The sequence below is a fragment of the Canis lupus genome, chromosome 24, assembly GCF_048164855.1.
Source record: "Canis lupus baileyi chromosome 24, mCanLup2.hap1, whole genome shotgun sequence".
NCBI lineage: Eukaryota > Metazoa > Chordata > Mammalia > Carnivora > Canidae > Canis > Canis lupus.
In genome coordinates, this window is record NC_132861.1 from 36,316,041 (window position 1) to 36,338,549 (window position 22,509).

General features: G+C 53.4%; 1 protein-coding gene and 1 long non-coding RNA gene across 12 annotated transcripts in view; one reads left to right on the plus strand and one right to left on the minus strand.

Annotated features, from left to right (window-relative positions):
- PEBP4 (phosphatidylethanolamine binding protein 4) overlaps positions 1–22,306 on the plus strand; it is a 246,798-nt gene extending 224,492 nt beyond the window's left edge. For 9 of the 10 annotated variants that reach the window (XM_072796277.1, XM_072796273.1, XM_072796280.1 and 6 more), the window contains 3 exons: positions 8,511–8,556; positions 11,026–11,139; positions 22,058–22,306. In XM_072796277.1, the coding sequence (XP_072652378.1) occupies positions 8,511–8,556; positions 11,026–11,139; positions 22,058–22,206 (309 nt within the window). In that variant the 3' untranslated portion in view covers positions 22,207–22,306. The remainder of the gene's footprint in view (positions 1–8,510; positions 8,557–11,025; positions 11,140–22,057) is intronic. The other variant, XM_072796281.1, reaches the window with a different exon arrangement.
- On the minus strand, positions 516–19,711 carry LOC140616021 (uncharacterized). Of its 2 annotated transcripts, none has more exons than XR_012016530.1 (3): positions 19,322–19,711; positions 2,985–3,079; positions 516–928 (listed from the first exon to the last, which is right to left on the minus strand). It is a non-coding gene; the product is annotated as an uncharacterized lncRNA (long non-coding RNA). The 2 variants fall into 2 exon arrangements; XR_012016531.1 differs by having other exon boundaries at positions 516–999.
- Positions 22,307–22,509: the final 203 nt, after the last annotated feature.

Below are 22,509 nucleotides of genomic sequence, written 5' to 3' on the forward strand. Positions count from 1 at the left end.
GTGGTGACCACGACCACACAAATATTAGATTATTGGCTCCTAAGGAGGTTTGAGCAGGCACAAGGCCAAATGGCCCATTCCTTTTATTTGTTTTTCAGCATCACAGTGGTGCTGTAGCAGGGTGCAGAATTGGTTATTCACTGTGACAACCACAGCGATGTTTAAAATTACGTAAGGTAGTTCCAGTGTGTGTGTGTGTGTGTGTGTGTAAGAAGATAAGAACTAGTGTTTAATAAGATCACTAACCAAAGTAGTTAAGATCAAAGGAGTTCGGGCACTGGAAGTCTAAGATTCAAGTGATCAGGGACGTGTGCTTACGAAGAAGAGCCAGTTCTCTACATGCTTCCAGATAATTGAGGCATTCCAGAGACCCGCTTTTGATTCTGAAAGCCTCGGCTTTGGTTCTAGGTATCTAGAAATGGCAGTCTCTAGTCTCAACTAACATCGACGCACAATAATTATACTTAGCTATCAACTCAGGATACTTGCTCTCGAGCTATCTTTTTTTTTTTAATTTTTATTTATTTATGATAGTCACAGAGAGAGAGAGAGAGAGAGGCAGAGACACAGGCAGAGGGAGAAGCAGGCTCCATGCACCGGGAGCCCGACGTGGGATTCGATCCCGGGTCTCCAGGATCGCGCCCTGGGCCAAAGGCAGGCGCCAAACCGCTGCGCCACCCAGGGATCCCGCTCTCGAGCTATCTTAATAGATCTTGTCTATTTCTAAGTGGAGCAGATTCAGGAAAACTATACGTTGTGTTCTTGATCCTGTTTTCCTTCCCACTCCCACTCTCTAACCCTGCCCTGGAGCTGCATCCGGGGAATAGGTGACCTGTGACAGGCAAGGGTCGAAGAGTAGCGGCTCCACCTCCTGAGGTCCAAACCAGTCTGTGAGCTTCAGACACTGAAAGCGGCTCGGGCGGATTATCTGAGCGGGAGGTCAGAGGGGAGTCCAGTTAATGCAGGCCCCAGAGAGGACCGGAGGCTCAAAGCTGGCACCTGTGGGACAAGAAGCTTTGGGACAAATGCAGGGAAGGGAGCCATGGTGTTCTCAGAGCAGTTATCTCTACAAAGAATGATAAGGGGATTCTTTTTCTTTCTAGTTGTTGTATGTGTGTGTGTTTTCAAGCTTTTCTGCAATGAGGTATAGTACTTTCATGATCTGAAACAAAGTTATCATTTGTACAGGGAGGTGTTTGGGTTTGGGGGCCCCAGAGTCACCCACACTGAATGAAGCCATGGCGATGGAGTACAGCTCCATGCAGCTCTGACCTGCGTATAGGCAGTGCCCCAAGGCCTGGCCCTGTCCAGGTAATTTCTTGACCAGAGGCAGCTCCACTGCCCACCCCCCATAACTCTCCTGGGCACACAGCGACTAAGCACATGGAAAAAGTCTTGCCTTGGGTCTATGGACCCAAAGTTTAGGTTGACCCAAAGTTTTGATTCTCAGAAGCATTGCCTGCCATTCAAAACTAGCCCTAGGTTACATTTCCACCCTTGTCTTAAGCTTTCTTCCAGACCCACCTGCTCCCCTCACATCTTGTTTACATAACTATCCATTATTAATGCAGCTCCCCTTAATTAATTAATTAATCAATTAATTAATTCAGCTGCCCCTTCCCTATCTGGTCTCCTAGAAAACTGAAAAACTCCTACATATCCTTTAGGCCCAGATAGGATAGCCTCCTTTCTTTCTTTCTTTCTTTCTTTCTTTCTTTTTTTTTTAGATTTTATTTATTTATTCATGAGAGACTCAGAGAGAGACAGAGACACAGGCAGAGGGAGAAGCAGGCTCCTTGCAGGGAGCCCGACGCGGGACTCCATCCAGGGACCCCAGGATCATGGCCTGAGCCAAACGCAGGTGCTCAACCGCTGAGCCACCCAGGTGCCCCCTACCTCCTTTCAATAGCTTTTCCTGATCACTTCCCCCAGGCAGCTACAACTTCTATTCTCTGAACTCCTCCAGCCCTTACTTGTAGACTTCAATTATGTAGGCCGATAATAGAGTTTGTTTTTTCTTCATTGATCTGTCTACCACCCTAGACCATGAGTTCCTCAACAACATAAAGTGTGCCTCATTCATATTTCTGCCTCCAACCCAGCGCTTCTCATTCATTGACTCATTTATCTACCCATCTCCCCAGCCATCATCCCTAAGGGCCAGCTCTACACTAGATGTTATCACATACACACAGGTGCAAGACAGCGTGACTTATTTGGAAACCACATGTACTTCCACACTGCCCGGAACAAAGGGCCTGGACAGCCTGTACTTTATAAGCCACAGACAATCTTGACCTTGGCCTTGGGAAATCTTGCCCCTTAACCCAGTGTCATGAAGAATGGTGAAGCCCTGAGTGAAGCTCCTCTCTCTTATCTGGGTAATTACTTAGTTATAAGAAGCAGATAATCTCCACCCCCTCCCTCAGCTATAGCCCTCCTCTCCCCATTTTGGCCTCTGGAGTCCCAGGGAGGTAACTGACTCCAGATCCGAAGACAGACTAGGAGTCAAAACCCAGGGGTCCGTTGCCAGTCAGTGCCAAGATACCAGATCTTCAGGCCACCCACTGGCACATTCTAAAGACTGTCACCACCCAGCCCCACTGCCCATGAAGGCGCCAGGAAGAGGCCTATCAGCCCTTCGATGTTAATACTTCTTGAGGGAGATTGGTGCACAAAATAATTGGCCATCCTACACCCCGGGGTCTAGAAGCACTCAGCTCCCAGGAGGGCTCAGGTGCGTGACTCCTCCTCACCACTTCCCACAGACTCCATTTCACCTACCTCGGTGGCCGGCCCTTCTTTCCCTGGCCTCGGGGCAAAAAAAAAGCAGGCCACAGGATTAATTGATCACAGCCTCTCCCTTGAAGCAGGCACCAGTCTCCAGAGCTGGGTCCTCTCCAAGCTGGTGTGAGGTGGCCTGGCAGCCGCAGCCCCTGGAGACCTTGGAGCCCGGGAGCTGTCAGTACCTTCCACTCACTTACCCCTTCTTAATTGCAGAATACACAGATTGCTGGGTAGCACTTTCCAATCTTGTGCCTTTTCCTGGATCCTTTGCCACTTGGCAGCTTGCAGGCAGCTGTGCAAAACAGCAAGGAGCTTTTTCATTTGGTGCCAGCGTCAGAGAGCCTGGAACTCTGTTTCCGTTTCCCTTTTTTTTCCCCTTCCCCCCCCCCCCTTCCCCACCAAGATCTGTTTCCTTTATGTCTCCATTCGCTCTTCCTCATCCCCACATCTTTCTGCACCTCACCTTTCAAGTTAAGGACTCTTCTGACAGCCCCCCCCACACCCTGCCCTGTCTCCACACCCCCCACCCCCAGATCAAAAAGTGAAACTTCCCACTCTGCCCGAGGTTTGCAGCCAGGCAGGAGAAGTGATTGAATCCTCCCATCTAGATGGGAAGAAGTGGGGGAAGAGATTAAATCATCTCCCACAGACTCTAGGAAATGTGCTGCTGACCCTCTGCTCCGGGGGTCAGTGAGCCCGAGTACCTGGGGCCTCCACAAATGCCCAGGTGGGCGGACAGTTGCCTGTAGGTAATTGAAGGGGAATGAGGACACAGTGCTGGCTTCCCTGCTGGGCCCAGCACTGAGCCTTTCCCTACTCATCAGGCTGCACAACCCAAATCTGGCCCCCGTGCTTCAAGAAGCCTTCACCTGAGGCTTCTCTGGGCTGGGGAAGGGGTGTCCCAGGACCCTGGAGCCTCAGGAAATGTAGCTCTCTGGCTGTCCCCATGGACAAGAAACAAAGAATGGAGATGTCTTTCATCTAATTGGCTCGCCTCTTTGTGGTACTGTAAAGGCTTAATGTGTCGGGGATCTCTGGGACCCTGCCTGGGAGGGCAGAAGGATCCAGGTCCAGACAGTAGCAGTGTGGTCCCATCAAAAGACACTGGGACAGGGAGTCAGGAGTAGAGGCTTCTAGTCTTGGCACTGAGGCCAGCTACCTATGACACCACAGACAAAGGCTTCATTCATCTCTCTACTCCTTCCACAAATGTCTATTTAAGCTTGGGTTCTCCCAAAGCAGAGCCCGAGACAAGGAGTCTAAAGCAAGTAGTGTATTTTCAAAGGGACATGAGGAAGCACCAGTAAAGGACTGGGTAAGACAGGAGGCTAGGAGCAAACGAGTTCCACGGTGGGTACTCAGAGCCAGTATGAAATATGCTACTCCGTCATTCCCCCCAAGAGGCAAGAAGCTGGAGTATTTGTGCACCATTTCCCATCAGCCATTGGTTAGGAACTGTTGCCAGAGGATGTTAATACCCCTACACATCTGCCCTACTGTGCAGGTGGTGAAGCAGGCTCTGGAGGCCAGAGGTGGCCCTGGGACCAGGGGAAGCAGATTGGAAGTAGAGTTGGAGAGCACCGAGGTAGGGAATGAGCCGGGCACTGGCAACGTCCCCTGATCCTGCTCTATGCAAAGCATCTCAAGGGCTACAAAGATGGGAAGGATGCTGTCCCTGCCCTTGAGAGGCTATAGCTTCTCTGGGTTTCTTCCAGTGAAATGGGAGACTGATCTCTACCCTTCCCAAGCAAGGGCTGCTGTGAGATGGATCCATCGGTTAGAACCCTAGAGAAGACATGCTGGAAGCTCATTACGAATGTCAGATAACAGTAGCGGGAGCAGACCCCAGCTTCCAGCACCGTGCTCTCTACTTGACCAGAAACCACTTGGTCAGAGCAAGTCTGGGAAGATAGTCTGTATCTGCCCTGGACCAAGAACAGGGTCGCTGTGACTCTCAGTGGAGTTTTTCTCTGAAGCATCTCACATGCCATTTCCAAACTAACTTGACAGAGAAGCCATGGGTTCTGAGGCATGAGAGAGTTGGAAAGGAAATTTCACATCTATAAACCCAGAAATTCCTCCAGTGTGTCCAGAGTCAAGCTTCTTCTTTGCAACTAGAATAATAACATGTGCCTCTTCCAATGACAGACAGTCATGCACAGAGCCTCCATGCACACACACCCATGCACACATGCGTGCCCACACACACTGAGGGCCAACTTGTATGAGAAAGATGAGACTACTTTTTTTTTCAAAGAGGAGACCACTCATATCCTACGCATTTCAGGGTCCTACTGAACAATCTTCCAACCCCTTCCTCCTGCCCTCCCCTTGACAGAGGATGCTGATAAGGAAAAGAGGTCATCTAGTCTCTGACACTTAGAAGGACTGCAGACATCCTCCCAAGCACACTGCCCTAACACCTCGGGTGTTCCTGCACTGATACCCTGAAAAAGCCATTCTGGGCTTTCCAGCGTTCTTAGGGATCAGAAATTTCTACACTGCCAATTTCTACACTGTTTATAATTTCTATAATTATTTCCTTTTTTTAACCTTAGCATTTCAACAAGCTCATTTTGAAAATGTCAATCTGTCTTAGCTATAGTACGGGAAAGGCGGTTTTGTCTAGGCTGGGCCCATCTGAAAGAAGAGCAGGATACCTAGGGGAGGGGGGAAGGCCAGGAAGGTGGGCGCCAGGTGAAGAGGCCAGGGTGTTGGGGAGCTTTCAGCAGCCCCTTCCCTGCTACACGCTCTCTTTCCAAAACTGTCTCAGACTTGATAGGTGTGGGATCTGTCCCTCAAATGCTGGGTTCAGTGCCCACCCTCAGGGCCCTTTCTAGGAAGTGCTCAGAATCAAAGATTTACCCCACCCTACCCCCACCTTGCCAGAAAGGTTCCAGAATTTCATCCATCCCCAGAGATTTCCAGCTTTCTAAGGTCATCTCAGGTTAAATGAGGTACTCCAGTCCATGGAGACACTTGAGGAGAGCTCATGATTTCATATGGGGGCTGGAGAGTGGGGGGTAGGGAACCATGTAACCACTTCCACTGCGGCCCCAGGCCTCCCAAGTAATATCTGTGTTTTAATAATAGTCTTCCTAAAAACCATGCTGCCTGGAGGAGTGACAGGACTGTCATCACATTGTAGAAAAAGCATAGGATGGCACTATGGGTAAAAGACATGAGATCTTGAGCTAGTGGGTCTCAAAAGTCAAAGGGTCTAAGGCTCTTTCTTCCTGGAATGTTCTGGGATTCTCCCACTCACAGCTCTGTGGCTCTGGACAAGCAGTTTGAGCTCCTTGGAGAGTCAACATTCTCACCCTTTGACTATGGCTTCCTAAGACCCCTGCCACATATTAATTGTATGGTAGAAAGCTTAGCACACACCAACCCCCTGCAGGAGAGACCAGTGAGGTTCATGGCCAAAGGAAACTTAGCCAATCCTCAACCCAGCTTGAGTAAATACCAGCCACACAGACCACAGGCTCTGCAAAGGGTTGGGGGGCGGGGGTGGGCGGGGCGGGGTGCAGTCTCTACAGCCTGATCCTTCCTTAGAGCTTTCCTTCCCTGCTCATCCTTCCAAGGACCAGCACCTGTCCATAGGGCAAGCTCCAGAGAGACCCTAAGAACTCTAAAGCCATCAATGCCCTCTCCTCTCAGCTACCCCAACAGCTGCCTCAGCTGAGCTCAAGGGCAGCTCCCCCAGAGAAGGTGGGCAGGAAGGGCCGCTGGCTTTACTCAATGAATCCACAAGTGTGCGGGTGTGTGTACGTCTTTGCCAAGCTGGCCCCAGTTGATGAGAAAAGACTCCCCGGAGTGAAAGAGGGGAAGGACAGCCTTTCCACACTGATCAAGGCTACAGATCAGACTTTCCACATTGCTCTGCACAAACTCCCTGACCTTACGGGCCCCAGCCCCCACCCTCAGCCCTCCCTGCCCTCACTCAGAGGAGAGAGGCCTGTTTATCACTCTGGGTGGGACCCAAGCCTGTGGGGAATTAAAAAGAAACAGCCTGCTTAGGTTGCTATTGTTTTGTTTAAACAAACCGCTGGCTGGGCTGACTTGGAGAGGAGTGAGGGGGTGGCTGGGAGCGCAGAGCAGGCTGGGCTGGGCCGCCCTGGGCTTAGCCCCCATCTCTCAATCATGCTAGAGCTGCCAGAGAGCCAGACAGCTATTTTGGGAGAGTGGCTGCTAGGGCCTGGGCCCTCACATCCTCTCCTGAGCCAGATGGGTATCAAGGAGAGAGGCCTCCATTCCCCAACCCCTTTCCCCTGCCCTGGTACCCACTGGCTTCTCAACCGCTGGCCACAGCTGGGCCCCATGCCAGCCCTGGGTAAGACAGGGCCTGACACTGCTGAAAGTGGGCCAAGGCAGAGCTGGCATGAGCCCTGCTGTTCCAGGGACCAAATTTAAAGTCGGCCTGGATGCTCCTAAGCAAACAAGACTGGAAGGGGGGGAGTTGTTGCGGCTTGCTGGAAGGGTGCCGGAGGACAGAGATCTCACCTGCTCAGGGTGAGGAAAACCAAGTAGGAAGGCGGCCCAGGGTGGAGGGCCCCATTCTGCAGTCTCCCACCCATTGTCCCAACCAACTATCTCCTAGCCTAGACAGAGACAAGCCTGGGGGAGGAGATGTTCTAGCCAAGGAGGCCCAAAGTAAGAACAGTTGGTAGACAAGCTACAGCACAAAGGGGAAGACATCAGGAGGCTTCAAGAAGGGGGCGGGGGGTGCGGCTTTGACTGTGTAGCAGGTAAACCCAACTAGGAGTTGGGTCCCCCAGCTGACCCTGAGAGTCTCTGCAGAGAAATGGGAGGAAATCTCACAGCTCCCCACTCCCAAACCCTCATCCTGAGCACCTCTGAGAGGGGAAGTAGCAGAGGCTACACCAGGAGGGCTTGGTGGAAAGGTGGCCAGAGCACTGTTAGGTGTTGGCAGAACCAATGAAAAGCCATGCTAATCACCATCATTAAGGCCATAAAACCCCACACCTAGGGGCCCCCGAGCTGTGGCACGGACCCAGGGGCCCGGCTCCAGTCCCTTTCATCTAAGCATCTCCCAGTCCTGCACAAACAATAATTAGCACCCGCCCCCGGGATCACCTCATTATCCCACAGACGCGGAGCAGAGGGGAGAGGGGAAGGGAAGGAAGAAGAGGGAAACTGAGGCCAAACAATCTGCCCAAGGGTTATGGGCTGAGTCCAGTCAAGGCTGGGGAAGAAGCTGCCTCAGAATCAGTGGCCTCTGCCCTTCTGGACTCAGGCAGCCATCAGCCTAATGTTCTGAAGGCCCCAAAGAGAGTCTGAGAGGCTGGGTTGGCCTCTGGGAGGATTGTCAACCCCTGCCTTAGATCTGACCAGACCCCATGGGCAGAGACCTGTATTCCATGCCCAGTCTAGGGGCACAGGTGATAGGAATGGAGCGGCCCTTCCAGAAATGTCCTCTCGCTCTCTCCAGTGGTCATGGCATCCATCTCTTCCTCCCAGGCCACCCTCAGCAATGCCCGTGTCTATCTTCTCTCCCTGGACCCCCTGAGGCACCATTTCAAACCCCATAGTCTGTTCTGGCAACATGTCCCAGGAGCAGCCATACATGTTCCTACTCTCCTATCTTACTCCCTTGGGGAGAGAAAGAAGTTAGCAAAACCCACTTGGACTGAAATGTGGTGGTGGTGTGGCCTGCTGCTGCCCCAGGGGGAACCAACACCTATGCCTGTCTCTCATTTCAGGGCACTGATATAAAGAAAGGGAAGCTCCAGGGCCAGGAGTTGTCACGTGAGTACGACCCTCCCACATCCCTTGCCCCAGCAAGGGCAGCGGTGATGACCACAAGAACCATAATAATGCAACTTAATGTTGAGACTTGGCGGTGCAAAAGTGCACACAACCTAGGAGTTTACTCATACTAACTGCTATTTAATGGTCACATTGGTCTTTGGAGGCTGCTTCCACCAGCATCTCCATTTTATTTTATTTATTTTATTTTATTTTATCTTATTTTATTTTATATTTTATTTTATTTTATTTTTTAAAGATTTATTTATTCATGAGAGATACAGAGACAAAGAGGCAGAGACATAGGCAGAGGGAGAAACATGCTCCCTGCGGGAACCCGACATGGGACTCAATCCCAGGACCCCAGGATCACACCCTGAGCCAAAGGCAGACCCTCAACCACTGAGCCACCCAGGCATCCCAATATCTCCATTTTAAAGAGAACGAAACCCAGGAACAAAACATGACCCACGGCTCACAAGGAGTAATGGGTGGGGCCAGCATTCGATGCAGGGGTCTGCGGGGAGAGCCCCTGTAACTGTTCTCCTGGAGGGATTGGCAGGGTCATTCCCTTCCCTAGCCTGCCTCCCTGCGTTCCCCTGCACCCAGTGCCATGATGCGCTGGCATGAGGCTCCAGAGACCTCCCTTTTCTCGGATGCCTGCCCTTCCCATCCCTATTCATCCCCAGTTCCATTCGCCCTCGGACTCCCCCTGCAAGACCATGCCCTCTACTCAACTTGAAGGGGATGCTCAGGTGCGGACCTGGCCTCTGAAAAGGACCGAGCAAAAAAGACAGATGAGCCCCATAGTCCCACGACACAATGTGAGGTCAGACATCAGATAGGCCTGGGTTCAAATCCCAGCTTCACCACTTCTATGGGCCTGATTTCACCTCTCAGAGCCTCACGTCCTCATCCAGAAAATGGGGATAACACTCATCTTACCAGGTTGTGGCGAGGATTAAGGAGATGTCACAGAGGAAGGTACGTAGCCAGGGCCTGGCATCTAGAAGTGGCTCAACATGTGTGTATCCCTTTCCTTCCTCCTCATGACCCCTCATCTCTACTTCTGAGGAGGATGATTCTTCAGGAAAGCCCTAGTGAGAGGGGTACAGTCTCCACTCCCCTGAGGACAAATTCCCAGCTGCATAGAAGCAGTGAGTTCCAACTGCAGCCTCATGCACACAGAATCACGGACACCAGCTCTTTGGCAGCGTGGAGTGTGCCCACCCTCAAGTGCACTTGGCAATCCACGCATTCACCAGCCTTGCCAAAAGCTGACCCAGCCACTTCTGTTTCTCCACACACCATCACACCAGTTCTAGCAACACCTGCACCTGCACCAGTATAGACCCCAAGTCATACAAATTCACATGGCTCCTGGCACCCCTTGTGCTGTTCTGACTCGGAGCACACACGTGCGCCTGTATCAGTCTGCAATCAGAAACTCAGGGAGAGATGACTAGGCAGGAATTCCCCTGGCCGTGAACATGCTGGAGGCCCCCGTGTCCGGAAGTGCACCATGAGGAACACTTCCAAAGGCTCCAAATAGCGAGTGGTTCTTGTCTAATGACCGGGAGAGGGAGGTGGCCATAAAGCACCGACACTTCCTCCCACCAGCATCCTCACTGTGAACACTCCATCCCCACCCACCCCCAGGAAGATTCCTGGCTCTTTAAAAGGGGAGATGAGAAGAGTGAAGGGGAGGAGGCAGAGGCACACAGATTGGAAGGAGGCCCAACTGGAACCAACCACAAAAGTCTGGCCCACAAAACCCCTGCATAGATTTGGGAAAGAAGGAGAGGTGCCCCCAGCCCACCTCTCCTCTACCCTAGAAAAAGACCTATCTCCTGCACTGAGGGCAAAAGGGAGGGTTGATAGGCCTTCTCCTCCGGAAGAGCCTGAGTGGGCTCCAGTGCCCCGAGCACCCAGATCCTACACTTCCATGATCAAACCTTTGAACCGAGTCCCACCCACCCCCGTAACCACTTCCAGATCCTCCGGATCCAGCCAAGAAATTGGCTTCTTTGGGAATTGAGTTCATAAGGAAATGCTGAAAAGATAAATAAAAATCCACTGCCAAACACTCGCACAGAGGAAGATGGGTTTCTCTTGAGGCAGGAAATCCATCAGGATACACTAAAGCAGCAAAGGGATAACACCAACACCCACTGGCCAAGAAAGGCCCGGGAGTCCCACCAGCGCCCAAAATCCTCAACCAGCCCACACCTCGTTCTCCCTGCACTGCCCAAGATAAGGTGCTTCCTAAAAGAAGCTACCGAGGCTGAGATCCTGCCAAAGAGAAATCCTAAAGGTTAGCAATGGGTAAGCTCCCAGCTGGGACCCCAGGAGAGTTGAGGGGGACCAAGAAAGGCACAGAGAACTCTCTTTTCCTCTGGCCCAGGGCAGCCAGGAGCCCCTGGGTACTGTGCACTGGGGACCTACCCTCTGTCCTTCTTCTGCCCCTAGCCTACCAGCCTCCCTCCCCGCCAGCACAAACTGGCTTCCACCGCTACCAGTTCTTCGTCTATCTTCAGGAAGGAAAGAACATCTCTCTCCACTCCAAAGAGAATAAAACTCGAGGTAAGGCCTTCCCGTCTGCCAAAGCCAGTGTGAATTCTGAGGTGGAAGTGGCTGCTTGTGCATGAACGGGGAAGTTGGGACCTTGACCCCTACCCATGAGCCTTGGAGGCCAGAGTCAAAGGGTGGCCTTTCTTGGCAGTAGACTGGAATGAGTGTCCTAAAGAAGGTGTTGGCATTGGATGGAATCTCCCCCAAGACGTAAGTCAAGTCCCACAGACCAAGATGGTGGCTTTAGTTGGGTGGGTAGGTCTATAAGGCCGGGTCCCAAAGGAAATAACTGGAGCCAGTGAGAGAAGCATTTCCCCAACTCAGCCTTGAATGGCATGTGCAGGCAGCTACCTCGCAGCACTTCTGCAGGTAATTGTACCCTATAATTGAGTCTGATCTGGGCAAGAAGGCCCTGGAATGCCACCCTGCCAGTCTGTCTTCATTGGTCGTTAATTGCTCTGTCTGCCCAGTACTACCTCAATGGCGCAGCAAAAACTTCCCCAGCCATGCGCCTTCCACTAGCTTCTCTGAGCAGCCCTTCTGTATCCTGGAGAGGATCCACTCCCTGTAGCCACCAGAGCTGGGGAGCGGGAAGACCTGTGGACATCTGGCCACTGCAATGCCTCAGGCGACTCACCTGACCCTGTGTGAGCCATGCCCTTCCTCTGAGCCTTGGATTTTTCTCCAGGAAAATGGGAAATAAAATATGCTCTGTGCACTCTATCATCTCCCCATTTGGGGGGAAGGGAAGATAACGTGGAAAGTACAGATGCCATCTCCAGAGTACAAACAGCACATCCCCCTGGCTGGCAGGAGGGTGAGTGGGTGGGTGAGTGTCATCAGCCATTTGCTCTCACCCAGTGACCCTGACCAACTTCTACCTACTGGGAAGCCAGGGAAGGTATTGTTACAAGGCTGTTGCCCAAGGCCCCAGAGGTTGAACGAAGGAGGCCTTCAGGTGTGCTAAGCAGGAGCCACCAATCACAGAAGGCTCTGGGCTGCCCTGAAAGCAGAGTTGGTGCAACCTTTCCACTGGTGAACCCTCCCCAGGTGCCCTCAGCACCTTGCCAATCTGTAAATCTGCTTAAACTGCTTTCCCAGAGACACACTTGCAAATCTGGAAACAAAGAAAGACAAGAAAAATGTATCTTGCCCAAGCCAAGATGAATTTCTCCAGTTCCCTGGATCTATCTCACAGAAGACATCGTGAGCTCCCTTCCACCAATCCAGGCACTGCACTTTCTGGGAGCTGGGAACTAGCACCTCAGCCCACCATGTTCCCCCACAGAGTAAGGCAGTGCCTCTGAGACCCACGTTAGACATCGAGGTCACAAAGCCCACACCCTGGGGGAGGGGAGGTAATGCTCAGGCTGTCCCCTGAAAGAGCCCCCCACCCCCACCCCTGCAGAATCAAGTGTTTTCTGAGGGGTGGGGTGGCAGGGGAAGGAGAGAACAGTAGGTTGTGAAGCCAGGAGGAGCATGAAAGGGGCAAAGGAAGAAGGGAGGGGCATGTCACAGACACTTGGCCCTGCCATGGCTGCGGTCCTCGGGTTTGATCCTAGCTGGTCCTCCAGAAAACACGGTGGCTCGTGTGCCCCTCCCATGACACTGGCAGCAGCAAAGAGGCTCAAAACCTATCTAGACTGACACCCATTTATTGTCCCCCCAGTCTCTGCCCAAACCACAGTTTGTTATGCACACTCCTCAACACACATACACGTACACACATGCACGTGTGTGCACACACACACACCCCTCTGATCTATGTGAAAACTTAGGAACTGGGCTTGCATCTGGCAGTCTCTTGACTTCTGTGCCATTTTGCTTGCTGCCAGAAATGGAGGTGGAAAAATTATCCTCCCAGGTGAGCTCTCTGGCCGGGCCAGGGTTCCAATTCCACCATATGACACCTTTCAGTGCTTAGGATAGGATGCTGATTCCACTGCACAGGGAATGTTCCCTGCCCTCAGGGGGCTTACAGTCTACTTTGAAAACACTTAAATAACAATGCAAAGCAGCTTATAATTAAGCACTTAATTGCATGTTTCTGGCTTTAAAGACAACTGGAGATTAAGTAGATTTAGGGATTGTCTCTACCTTCCTAGGATCCCCTTCCCTCCAAGAAGACACACCCTCTTTAGCCAGGAAGGGTGCAAAGGTATTTTACTGCAGGGTGAGGAGATCTGTACTGCCAGTCTCCAGCTAGTGATGTGATGTGTGGGCAAATCAGCTATCCTCTCTGAGCCTCGGTTTCCCCGTCTAGAAAATGAGGGGTTGGACCTAGATGATCTACAAGTCTGGATGGCCCTGAGGCTACGTGGAAGAGGCGAGGCCTGGGCTGGGCCTCAGAGAAGCAGGACATTTGAATTCTTCAGTGAAAGAGAGAGGAAGCCCTGGGCTGGAGAAACCACAGATGCAAAGATAATTTTTTAAAAGTGAGAAGGGGCACCCCTCGTGAGAGGCAATGAGGCCGTGAAAGGAGAAAGGGGGAAGCTTGCGCAGTTTCATGAAAGCCCAGCAGAGGCATGATCTGGGCAGGTACCGTGAAGTGCCGTTAGACATAGCCCACAGGAGAGGCGACACACAAAAGCCACCCTTTAGAATTGACTAAGCTGGAGCGGTGGGCTGGACTGAGGGGAGCAACAGCACAGGAGGCCGCCAGAGGCATGGAGATGTGTGCCTGGATGAACCCGGGGGGCCATGGCAGTAGCAGAAGCCGCCCTTGCACTTCGTTAGAACTCCAAAGGTCTGGCGCTCTCTGAAGCACCTGCACCCTGCTTGTGGATGCAGGGAGCCCCAGGCTGGGCCAGCCCTCAGGAGCCCAGGACCTGGAGCCAAGGAACACAGGCCCTGGGCCTTACTTTGGTCTAGTTTTCTCCCCATGGGAAGGTATCCTCGGAAAGACAGGGGAGTCCTAGGCTACATATGATAGAACCAGCCACTTGTGTTTCCTGGACAAGGAAGGCAGGGACAGATTTCAAGATTGAAGGGGAAAGCCAGTATGCAAGAGCCAGGTAGAAAGGCATCCCTGAAGGACAGTTGACTTGAGCCCATCCTATTGGGTCCTTTCCTCCCTAGGACTTAGGTGTGAATGACAGTTTAGGATGAGAAGCAAGTGTGAAATTATTCTAGTTGAACTTGTATGACCATGGGGGCTGGGGAACATTGCTCAGTGCCAGGGACTGAAATCCTCTCCAAGGTTTTTCGCTATTCTGTGACCTCAAGACAACAGATATGGGGTCAGCAGATGGGATACCCTGATATATCCATTGTGTGGCCTTGGACAAGCCACTTCACATCTCTAGGCCTCAATTTCTACATCATCAAGATAAGGGATTGGACTAGCTGGTCTACCATTGATTGACACTTAACAAACTTGCTCCCAGCTTCCCAAGTCCCCCCAACTACCCCCAAGTGCTGTGAGACAAGTGCAGCAAGCAAGTGATCAGACTTGCCTAGCCCAGCCAACTCCACACACTTCGGGGTGGAAGCCCTCCCTCAGACGCTGATCTGCCAGGACCATAGTGAGGGCCCTAGAAGGGGATTTGGAGACACCTTGCTTCAAGTTTATGAAGCCCTGCCTTCCCACCCCTCCTGCCTTTACACAGCTCCCTCCTCTCCCTGCTGGTTTCCCCACAGCATGCTGGGCATGATTCACAAATGCCCTCTGCATTCGTTGGGATGATGTCGAGCGTGTGTGAGGCAGTGTTGTAGGTGCTGTGGGCAGAGAAGTGAGCCGTGTGGACCAGGTGCCCGCTCCCATGGATGTATGCTCTCACCTGGTGTAGCTCTGTGGATAATTAGACCTCACGGAGCCAGTGGAGGGAGAGACTCAGATAGTTGGAGCATGACCACATCCCAAACAGTGAACAACAGTGAAGCTAAGGGAGCCCTCTGACCAGAGCTGGCCCAGTTCCACTGACATTTATCCCAAAGGCAACACCTCACCCTCCCAAACTTGGGCCTGCAACACATTGGACTTGCACCTCTGCCTCCAACCTCTCCCAGCTCTCATACCCACCCCCCTGCACCTTCTATGTCCAAAGCCCAGAATCTGGCCTTGGGGCTCATCTGTGGCTCTTGACGGTTCACCCCTGCATCTTCTTCCACACAGCCGCCTTGGATTCGGCACCTAGGCTCCTACTACTTTGTAGGGGAACCAGCTGAATGAGTTGAAGGGACGTGTGCGACAAGGGCCCGCACACACAGTACTGGTTCACACCCCATCCTGGGCCCCAATCTATACCATAGGCTGCCAGACACCCACTAACTCCTGCTGTCTAAGTCCGTGGTGGAGCCCACCACGCTCCCCCTCAGCCCACTGATCCGGGCAGACCATTTCTCCCATTCCCCCATTTCTCCCATTCCCCGAGCCGGATGGCCCTGCCTACCTGCAGAACACCAGCCCTGCCCTCCCCACCCCCCATGATACTTTTCCACAGGGCGGTCTTTTTTTTTTAATATTTTATTTATTTATTCATGAGAGACACACACAGAGAGAGGCAGATACAGGCAGAGGGAGAAGCAGGCTCCATGCACGTAGCCCAACGTGGGACCGGATCCCAGGTCTCCAGGATCACGCCCTGGGCTGTAGGCAGCACTAAACCGCTGTGCCACCAGGGCTGTCCCTCCACAGGGCAGTCTTATCTCAACTTGACCCTGCCCTCCACCACTGCTGGTGTTCCTTCCACGTGCTCAGTGACACTGTGTTGTGCCTCCTTACTCACCCACTTTCATCTTTTTTGTATTACTCAATCATTTTTCACTTGCACAGGTCCCACTTCCACCATGAGGCTTTAAATTCCTTGAGGGAAAAGCTCACCTCTGCCGGATATTTCCTCTTAACCACCTGGCCCTGTGCTCTGCCCACTGTGAACTTGCAGTCAATGAGGATGTTTGTGTAGGGGACACACCCACGTATGCACATGTACAAGCCACACACACACACACACACACACACAGCTGTACATTCTCACACCCCCATATTCAATTCATCATCAACTTCCTTTAACACCTGAAAAGACTGCCACCCCTGTGAGCACCATGACCACAACTGACAATTTTGGCCTCCACATGCTCCCTGTCCCAACGACAAGCAGGCGGGAAGGACCCCTTGTGCCTAGCCTCTCCACCAGCCTGCCCTGCCTTTCCCTGGCTGTCCCTTCACTCAGCTGCCAGACCCTGTGGGGTGCTAGGACCATAGCCACTGGGTGAATGAGGAGACTCATTCACTCCCACTGGGTGAATGAGGAGACTGAAGCCCAGAACCCTGATGGCTTAGGGATCCACAGTTAATAGCAAAGATCTCTGACTTCTGGGTAAGGCTCTTTGCTCCTACCGCCCACTTACCCACATTCCCTCTCCCCTCACCCAGACCACCAGACATCTGAGCTCTAGTGTGGGGATAAAGAGTAAGCAAGTCCATCCTAAAGCCCTGGGTGCCCTTGGCTAGCAGCAGCAGCCACCTGAGGCTGTGGGCTCCCGGGCCCCTTCCCCGGAGAAGGCTATAGCACTGTGTGGAGACTAGAACTCCCGGGGAACTGTGGTCTGCGTCATGCCACATCTCAGCCACCTGGCCCGGAGGTGTCACGAGCCAGCCTCACGGCCTCAAGCTCCTCTCACAAGGGATCTGGGGAAATCCCCTCCGTGCCCCACAAGATGATGTGCCTCTCCGAGGCAGTGAGCCCAGGATGGTGCCACGGTGCCAGGGGAGCTAACGGGCCACACCATCCTCCGTCACCGCCTTGCTGGGGCAGCCTCAGAGACCTGCAGAGAGACTGTTCCTTGCAAAACGGGACGGGAGGGGTAGAGGAGGTTTCCTGGGTTCTGGACCAGATGCCATAACCCACTCCCCAGCACCACCCACACCTGAATTGAGCAACTCCTGGGCTGAGACTTGCCACACAGCAGGGTTTAAGTCTCGCCTGTGGCCTCTAAAGGCCTGAGGTGGCACCATGGGTGACTGAGACAATGGGCTTTGCAGGGGAAATGTTTGAAAGCACAGGCCAAGGGCAGGAAGGCAGCAGAACTCCAAGCAGTGTCAACATAGGAGGCATTGATGGGGAGGGACAGAGGCTGGGAGAAAATCTTGCCAGGTCTGGTGGCAGCGAGGAAAAAGTACATGGTGTGGGCAAAGATGGAAGGAAGGGAGCCCCCGCCTGCAGACCAGCCCCAAACACACACAGAGACACACACAAACACACACAGCCCACTGCAAAACAGCCCCTCCCCCCTGCCATGACCTCCCATGGTGGTTCACCTGGCCAGGCCCCAGAACCCCCCGGGGCCCAGCCCCTGAGTCACTGTGTGGGCTTGTGTCAGGCAGCCCTCTTCTGCCTCCCAAGGGCCCCACCCACCTGGCAGAGCGGGTAGGACTGGGGGCCTGGCAGCAACCCAGATGGGGCCATCCTGGGCAACTCTCAGACAGGCACCCCGGCTGGGAACTGCCTGCACCCTCCACGGGCCGGTCGGAAGCACGCCCCGGTCAAGCCAAACATCACCCGTCCAAGGCAGTATTGAACAGATCGTCGGGAAACCACAGACTATCCCCAAATTTCAGCCAGAACTCCAGCCGGCTACCCCCAGCAAATCCTGGAATTGATCACCGGAAGCTGAAATTGACAGCTCGGAGCCTTCTCTCCCACCCCCTTCCCCACCCGACCCCCTTCACCCCCCCACCCCAAGAGAGAGGGAGGCATGGGTGATCCATTTACTGGGTAAATAGGAATTGCACTTCTACTCTCCAGCCCTCCGAGCGCTCCAGAAGAGCCGGGTAACCCCTGCCCACCTCTGGACCCTCCCCCCTCCCCCCTCCCCCAGCATCCCTATCCTCACTTCTACCAAAGTCAAAGTGGTCCCCTCTGCCCCAAGCCTCTCAAGCCAGCAGGATCAGCCACTCAGCAAATATTCTCCAGGAGTAATTGGATGTGATGGAACGAGGGCTTTTCAGCTCCTGAGTGGAAGTCTCCGGATGTCATTTAATGGCACAAAAAATAAGAGGCCCAGGCCTCCCGCCTACCACCGCCAGGACATCATTAATCTCAGCAGAAAGGCATCAGTGCTTCTATCACGCAGCCAGCCCCGCGAAGAACCAGACAAATTACAGACCTGAGCCGGGCGCTCGATGGGGCGGTTATTAGGCTCGTGTTCAATTTTTGTTCTTTCTTCAGGGCTACTATCCCCTGACAAGAAGCAATGGTGTCCCTAGGGAAAGGGGTGGGTGAGGTGGCGGGGAGACAGGGAAGAGGTGGCCGCCTTGGTTAGACACAACTCGCCTGCCTTGCAGGACAGGGCAGCTGCTCCTCACAATAGAGGCCCAAGCAGCTCAGCTCACAAAACAGCTCAGGGAAGGGAGACCCCAAGTCTCAGGACCCTGCCACTTGTTCTGCAGCCCACCTGAGTGGAGGCCTCCGTCCCAGTGGGGGCTTCCCAACCCCTACTTCCTGGGCTGAGAGGGAGACACTTGAGGGCCCCCTGAGGACCAAATGGCAAGTCAGGTGGGAGATGTCCCTTGGCTAGAGTGAGGACACACAGGGAACACTGCCCTGTGTCCCCTGGGAAGTCTTAAGAGTGAGCCTGCTAAAGAGACCAGGTGTGATGCTAAGAATGGGACCCCATCTGCCAGGAGCTGCAAAGTTGTGCTACTGGCCAAGGCCTAGCTTGTTACTAGTCCAGTGTTCGTTGTCTTGTATTATAAACCTGTTGAGGGAAGGAGTAGGACCTCGACGTAAGCAAACCCACTGTATGCCCAGCAGACACCGGGAAGCAGCTATCAGTTGGGCCGTCAGATTGCCCTCAGCCCAGAGGTTGCTCGTTCTAGCAGAAGAGCTGTCCACCCCATTCCCACAAGTCCTCTAAGGGGGAGGAACCAGACCAGAAGAATATTTCTCAGTCCTGAGATGCCTATTTAACCCTGATAGGCCCAAGAGGGCTGTCCAATCCCATGTGATGAACCACTCCCAAACAGTGCTAAGCCAACCCCACAGCCTGGGGAAGCTGGGGGCAGAGAATGACTATCAGACCTGCCCCAGGGCGATTCCAGAACTTTCTAGCCGTCACAGCTCCTGAGACTCAAGCTGGGAGGATGAGTAGCAGAAATCTTGGAGCCCTCTCCCAATTGTTGAAGTCACTGTCTAGGAGAGATTGGGCACCCAGTGGTGGCTCAGAAACCCCTGATGGCTTTAGGTAAGCTCACCCAGCTCTCCTCTTGGCCCATTTCTGGAACATCTCTCACATCCAGCATCCTTCATCGGCAACGTCTTCCCTATCAGCACCAACCAGTAGGGGAGAGACTGGCCTCTGGGCACAGCCAAGGCATAAGGCTTCCCGGGATGGGAATGGTGCCCCCAGGGTTGTGCAGAGAACATCTGGCACATCCTACACAGCAGCCCCACCCTGAGGAGACCAGGCCCCAGTGTTCCAGCCACTGGGCTGCTCAGGAAACGGGCAGCAGACATCCTCCTCCTTTCTCCCTCACTCACTACCCCTGCCCTGGGCCTAGGAAGAGCCCATCCTGGGTGGGCCCGAGGGTACGAGGGGAGTGGCCTGTGCCAAGACAGCAGCACCACCCTCTTCCTGCAGGGTAGCAGCCTCTGCAGCTCCAAGATGGAGCAGTGCCATACAGGATGGGACTTTCCTCCACATGGTGACCACGAAGCCACAGCCTCTGAGCTCCCCATCTCTCCCCACACACACCCCTAAGGGCCTGACTCACCCCTCTTCCTTCTAGAACTTGCACAGGGTCAGTTCCTCTTGCCCTTTGTGGCAGGAAATGGGGGTGTGAGGAGTCAGGGCCCAGCCAGGGGAGGAGGCAGTAGGAGGCTAGCAAGCTGTCCTCGCTCTCCTGAGGGACACGGGCTGGTTTGAGGAGCTGCCCAAGAACCACAGCCTTGTCGGAACTGTGACCAGGAAGGAGCTGTGAGGCCCTTAGGGCAATCCAAGCTCAATCAAGAGAAGCCCTCTGAGCTAGAGAAGGGCAAGGTCCGAGGGAGGGGAGCCAGGTCTCCCTCAGGGTACAGGGGATTTCTTTCCACCGCTCACCCTGATCTCGTGATGAGAGTTTCAATTCCTTCCTGCCCACCAAGGTTTCTTCCTGCCCTATTCGGTGGGGAAGGCCCACTTGTCCACATGCCAGTCACACACCAGTTCACCCATGAGCACTTTTCCTGGCTTGCAATTGCACACACACACACACACACGAATACACACATGCACACACTTTCCCAGGATCACAGTACCACCAGTTCTTTTCCAACCAGCCAGGCTCTCTGGGTGTGAAGACCATGCCAGGCCAGGGCCTCCCTGCCTCCCCTCCCAGTGGAAGACCCCACAGCACTCAAACACCCACCTGTCATCACCCAGCAGCAGCCTTCCCCCAGGAGAGGGTCTCCCAGGACCCAGGGCCTCTCTCCCTAATCTGAGCATGCAGTCACCAGATGGGACCTGTGGGGACCTGAAGAGGCCCTTCCCTGCATCCCTGCCCCTAAGAAGCATCCTCACCGGAACCCCATCTTGTGCCCCATCCTCCCATCTGTGCACTGGGGATAAAAATAGTCCCCCCTTGTGAGGATTAAGTGTATGAATATGCATGGAGTTCCTGGCGCATAGGAAGCACAATATAGATGTGTTATTACTATTATTATTATTTGCATTATCATTATTATTGTCTTGTTTCTTTGGATTAAAAATTTTTTTTTTGTTTTCCTTGAAAACACTTTTGAAGTACAAATAGCCCCAGGGTAGGGGAGGAAGGATGTTAAGTGGAAAAACAGCACTTCAAGGGACTTGCTGTCTTCCTTGTTAAAAAGGGTAGCGGGTGCAGACAGAGGACCACAGGCAGATAAATGGCAGCTCCGAGAGGAATGCTCAGCTGCCACCCTTGCCCTGCTTTATCTGTGCATGTTCGAGATTACTCTTCTCCCCCCGACCAGGAGGACCAGGGCATATCAGTCACTGTCTCGTTCTGCTCCGGGCAGGGTCTTCCCTGAGCACTCCCTCCACCCAAAGAAGGTTCGTAGATTTAGCCAAAAAGAAAAAGAAAACAGGATGCCCAGTTAAACGTGAATTTCAGATAAACAAGGAATGAGTTTTTAAGTATGCTTCATGCACCATGTGGGACGTGCTTATGAATTATTTGTTGTTTATCTCAGATTCAGGTTAAGCTGGACATCCTGTATTGTAGTTGGCAATCGTGCCCAGAGGGTGCCTGAGGCCCAGGGTTTGGGAAACAGGACCGTGGGAATACGCTTTTGACCACTTCCCGCAGCTTCTCCCCAGTGCCCGGGGCTATGCCCTCCTTGCCCTGCTGCTGGGCCTGTCCACACTCGCCCCAGGAGAGGCACCTCCCCCTGCACCCCTGTGCTTTCTCCCCTTGCGGAGCACCTGGGCACCAGCTGGGGACTTCTCATGCATGCTCTGCTCCCGCGGGATACAGGTGCTCAGGAGTGAGGAGAGCCCTTCCCCTCCACCTCTGCCACAGCTGGGCTTCTGGGAGGAGAATGGAAGAAGGACACGGATGCTTGGGCCAGTCTCAGCCCCAGCAGCTGGGGTGATCAGGCGTGAAGGAAAGAAGCATGTAGGCCTCAATCATGGGGTCAGGAGAGCCTGCGGAAAAAGAAGGGTGGGTAGAGGAAGTGCACAGCCCACCCAACCGGGCGCTTCCTTTCTATGTGAGTGAGGAGGCAGGGTTATGGCAACCAAAGGCAGTGCTTGACCTAGTCCAGACTCAGTCCCCGCTGCTTCCCAGGCACTCTGCTAACATCCAGCTAGGACCCAGAAGGCACCCCCAGGCGCTCTGACAACCTGGGCCCTAGGGCCAATGTCCTCACTTGCTGCCTCCACTTCCCCAGAGGTGGCCTTCCTCTCAGACCCTGCCAGCTCCCTGTCCATGGTTGTCTCTCACTGCCTTCCTCTGGTCTGTTTGTCCTTCCAGCCTCTTGGAAAATGGACAAATTCCTGAACCGCTTCCACCTGAGCGAACCAGAAGCAAGCACCCAATTCATGACCCAAAATTACCAGGACTCGCCAAATTACCAGACGCCTGGAACAGGAAGCTCGGAGCCCAGGGACAAACCCAAATAGAGACAACTGCCTGCCAGACGTCAGGCTTCGCGCTGCAGATGTGTGTGTCCACTGTGCCCTGCCAGTCGGTCTGAGCGTAGAACCTTCTCTGGGTATGGAACCCCTTCTCTTCCAAATTAAAAAAAAAAAAAAATCATCCAGGGCAGACTGGTTGGATGTGTTCTTTCCTAACCTGTCGTCTTTCAAAAACTGAGAAGAGATTAATCAATGTCCAGCCCTGGGGTTTTCCTATAAATGCGAGTGGGGGGTGGGCAGGGTGCTGGGGTAGATGGAGAGGCAGGAAGTGGGGGTCCCTAGGCCTCA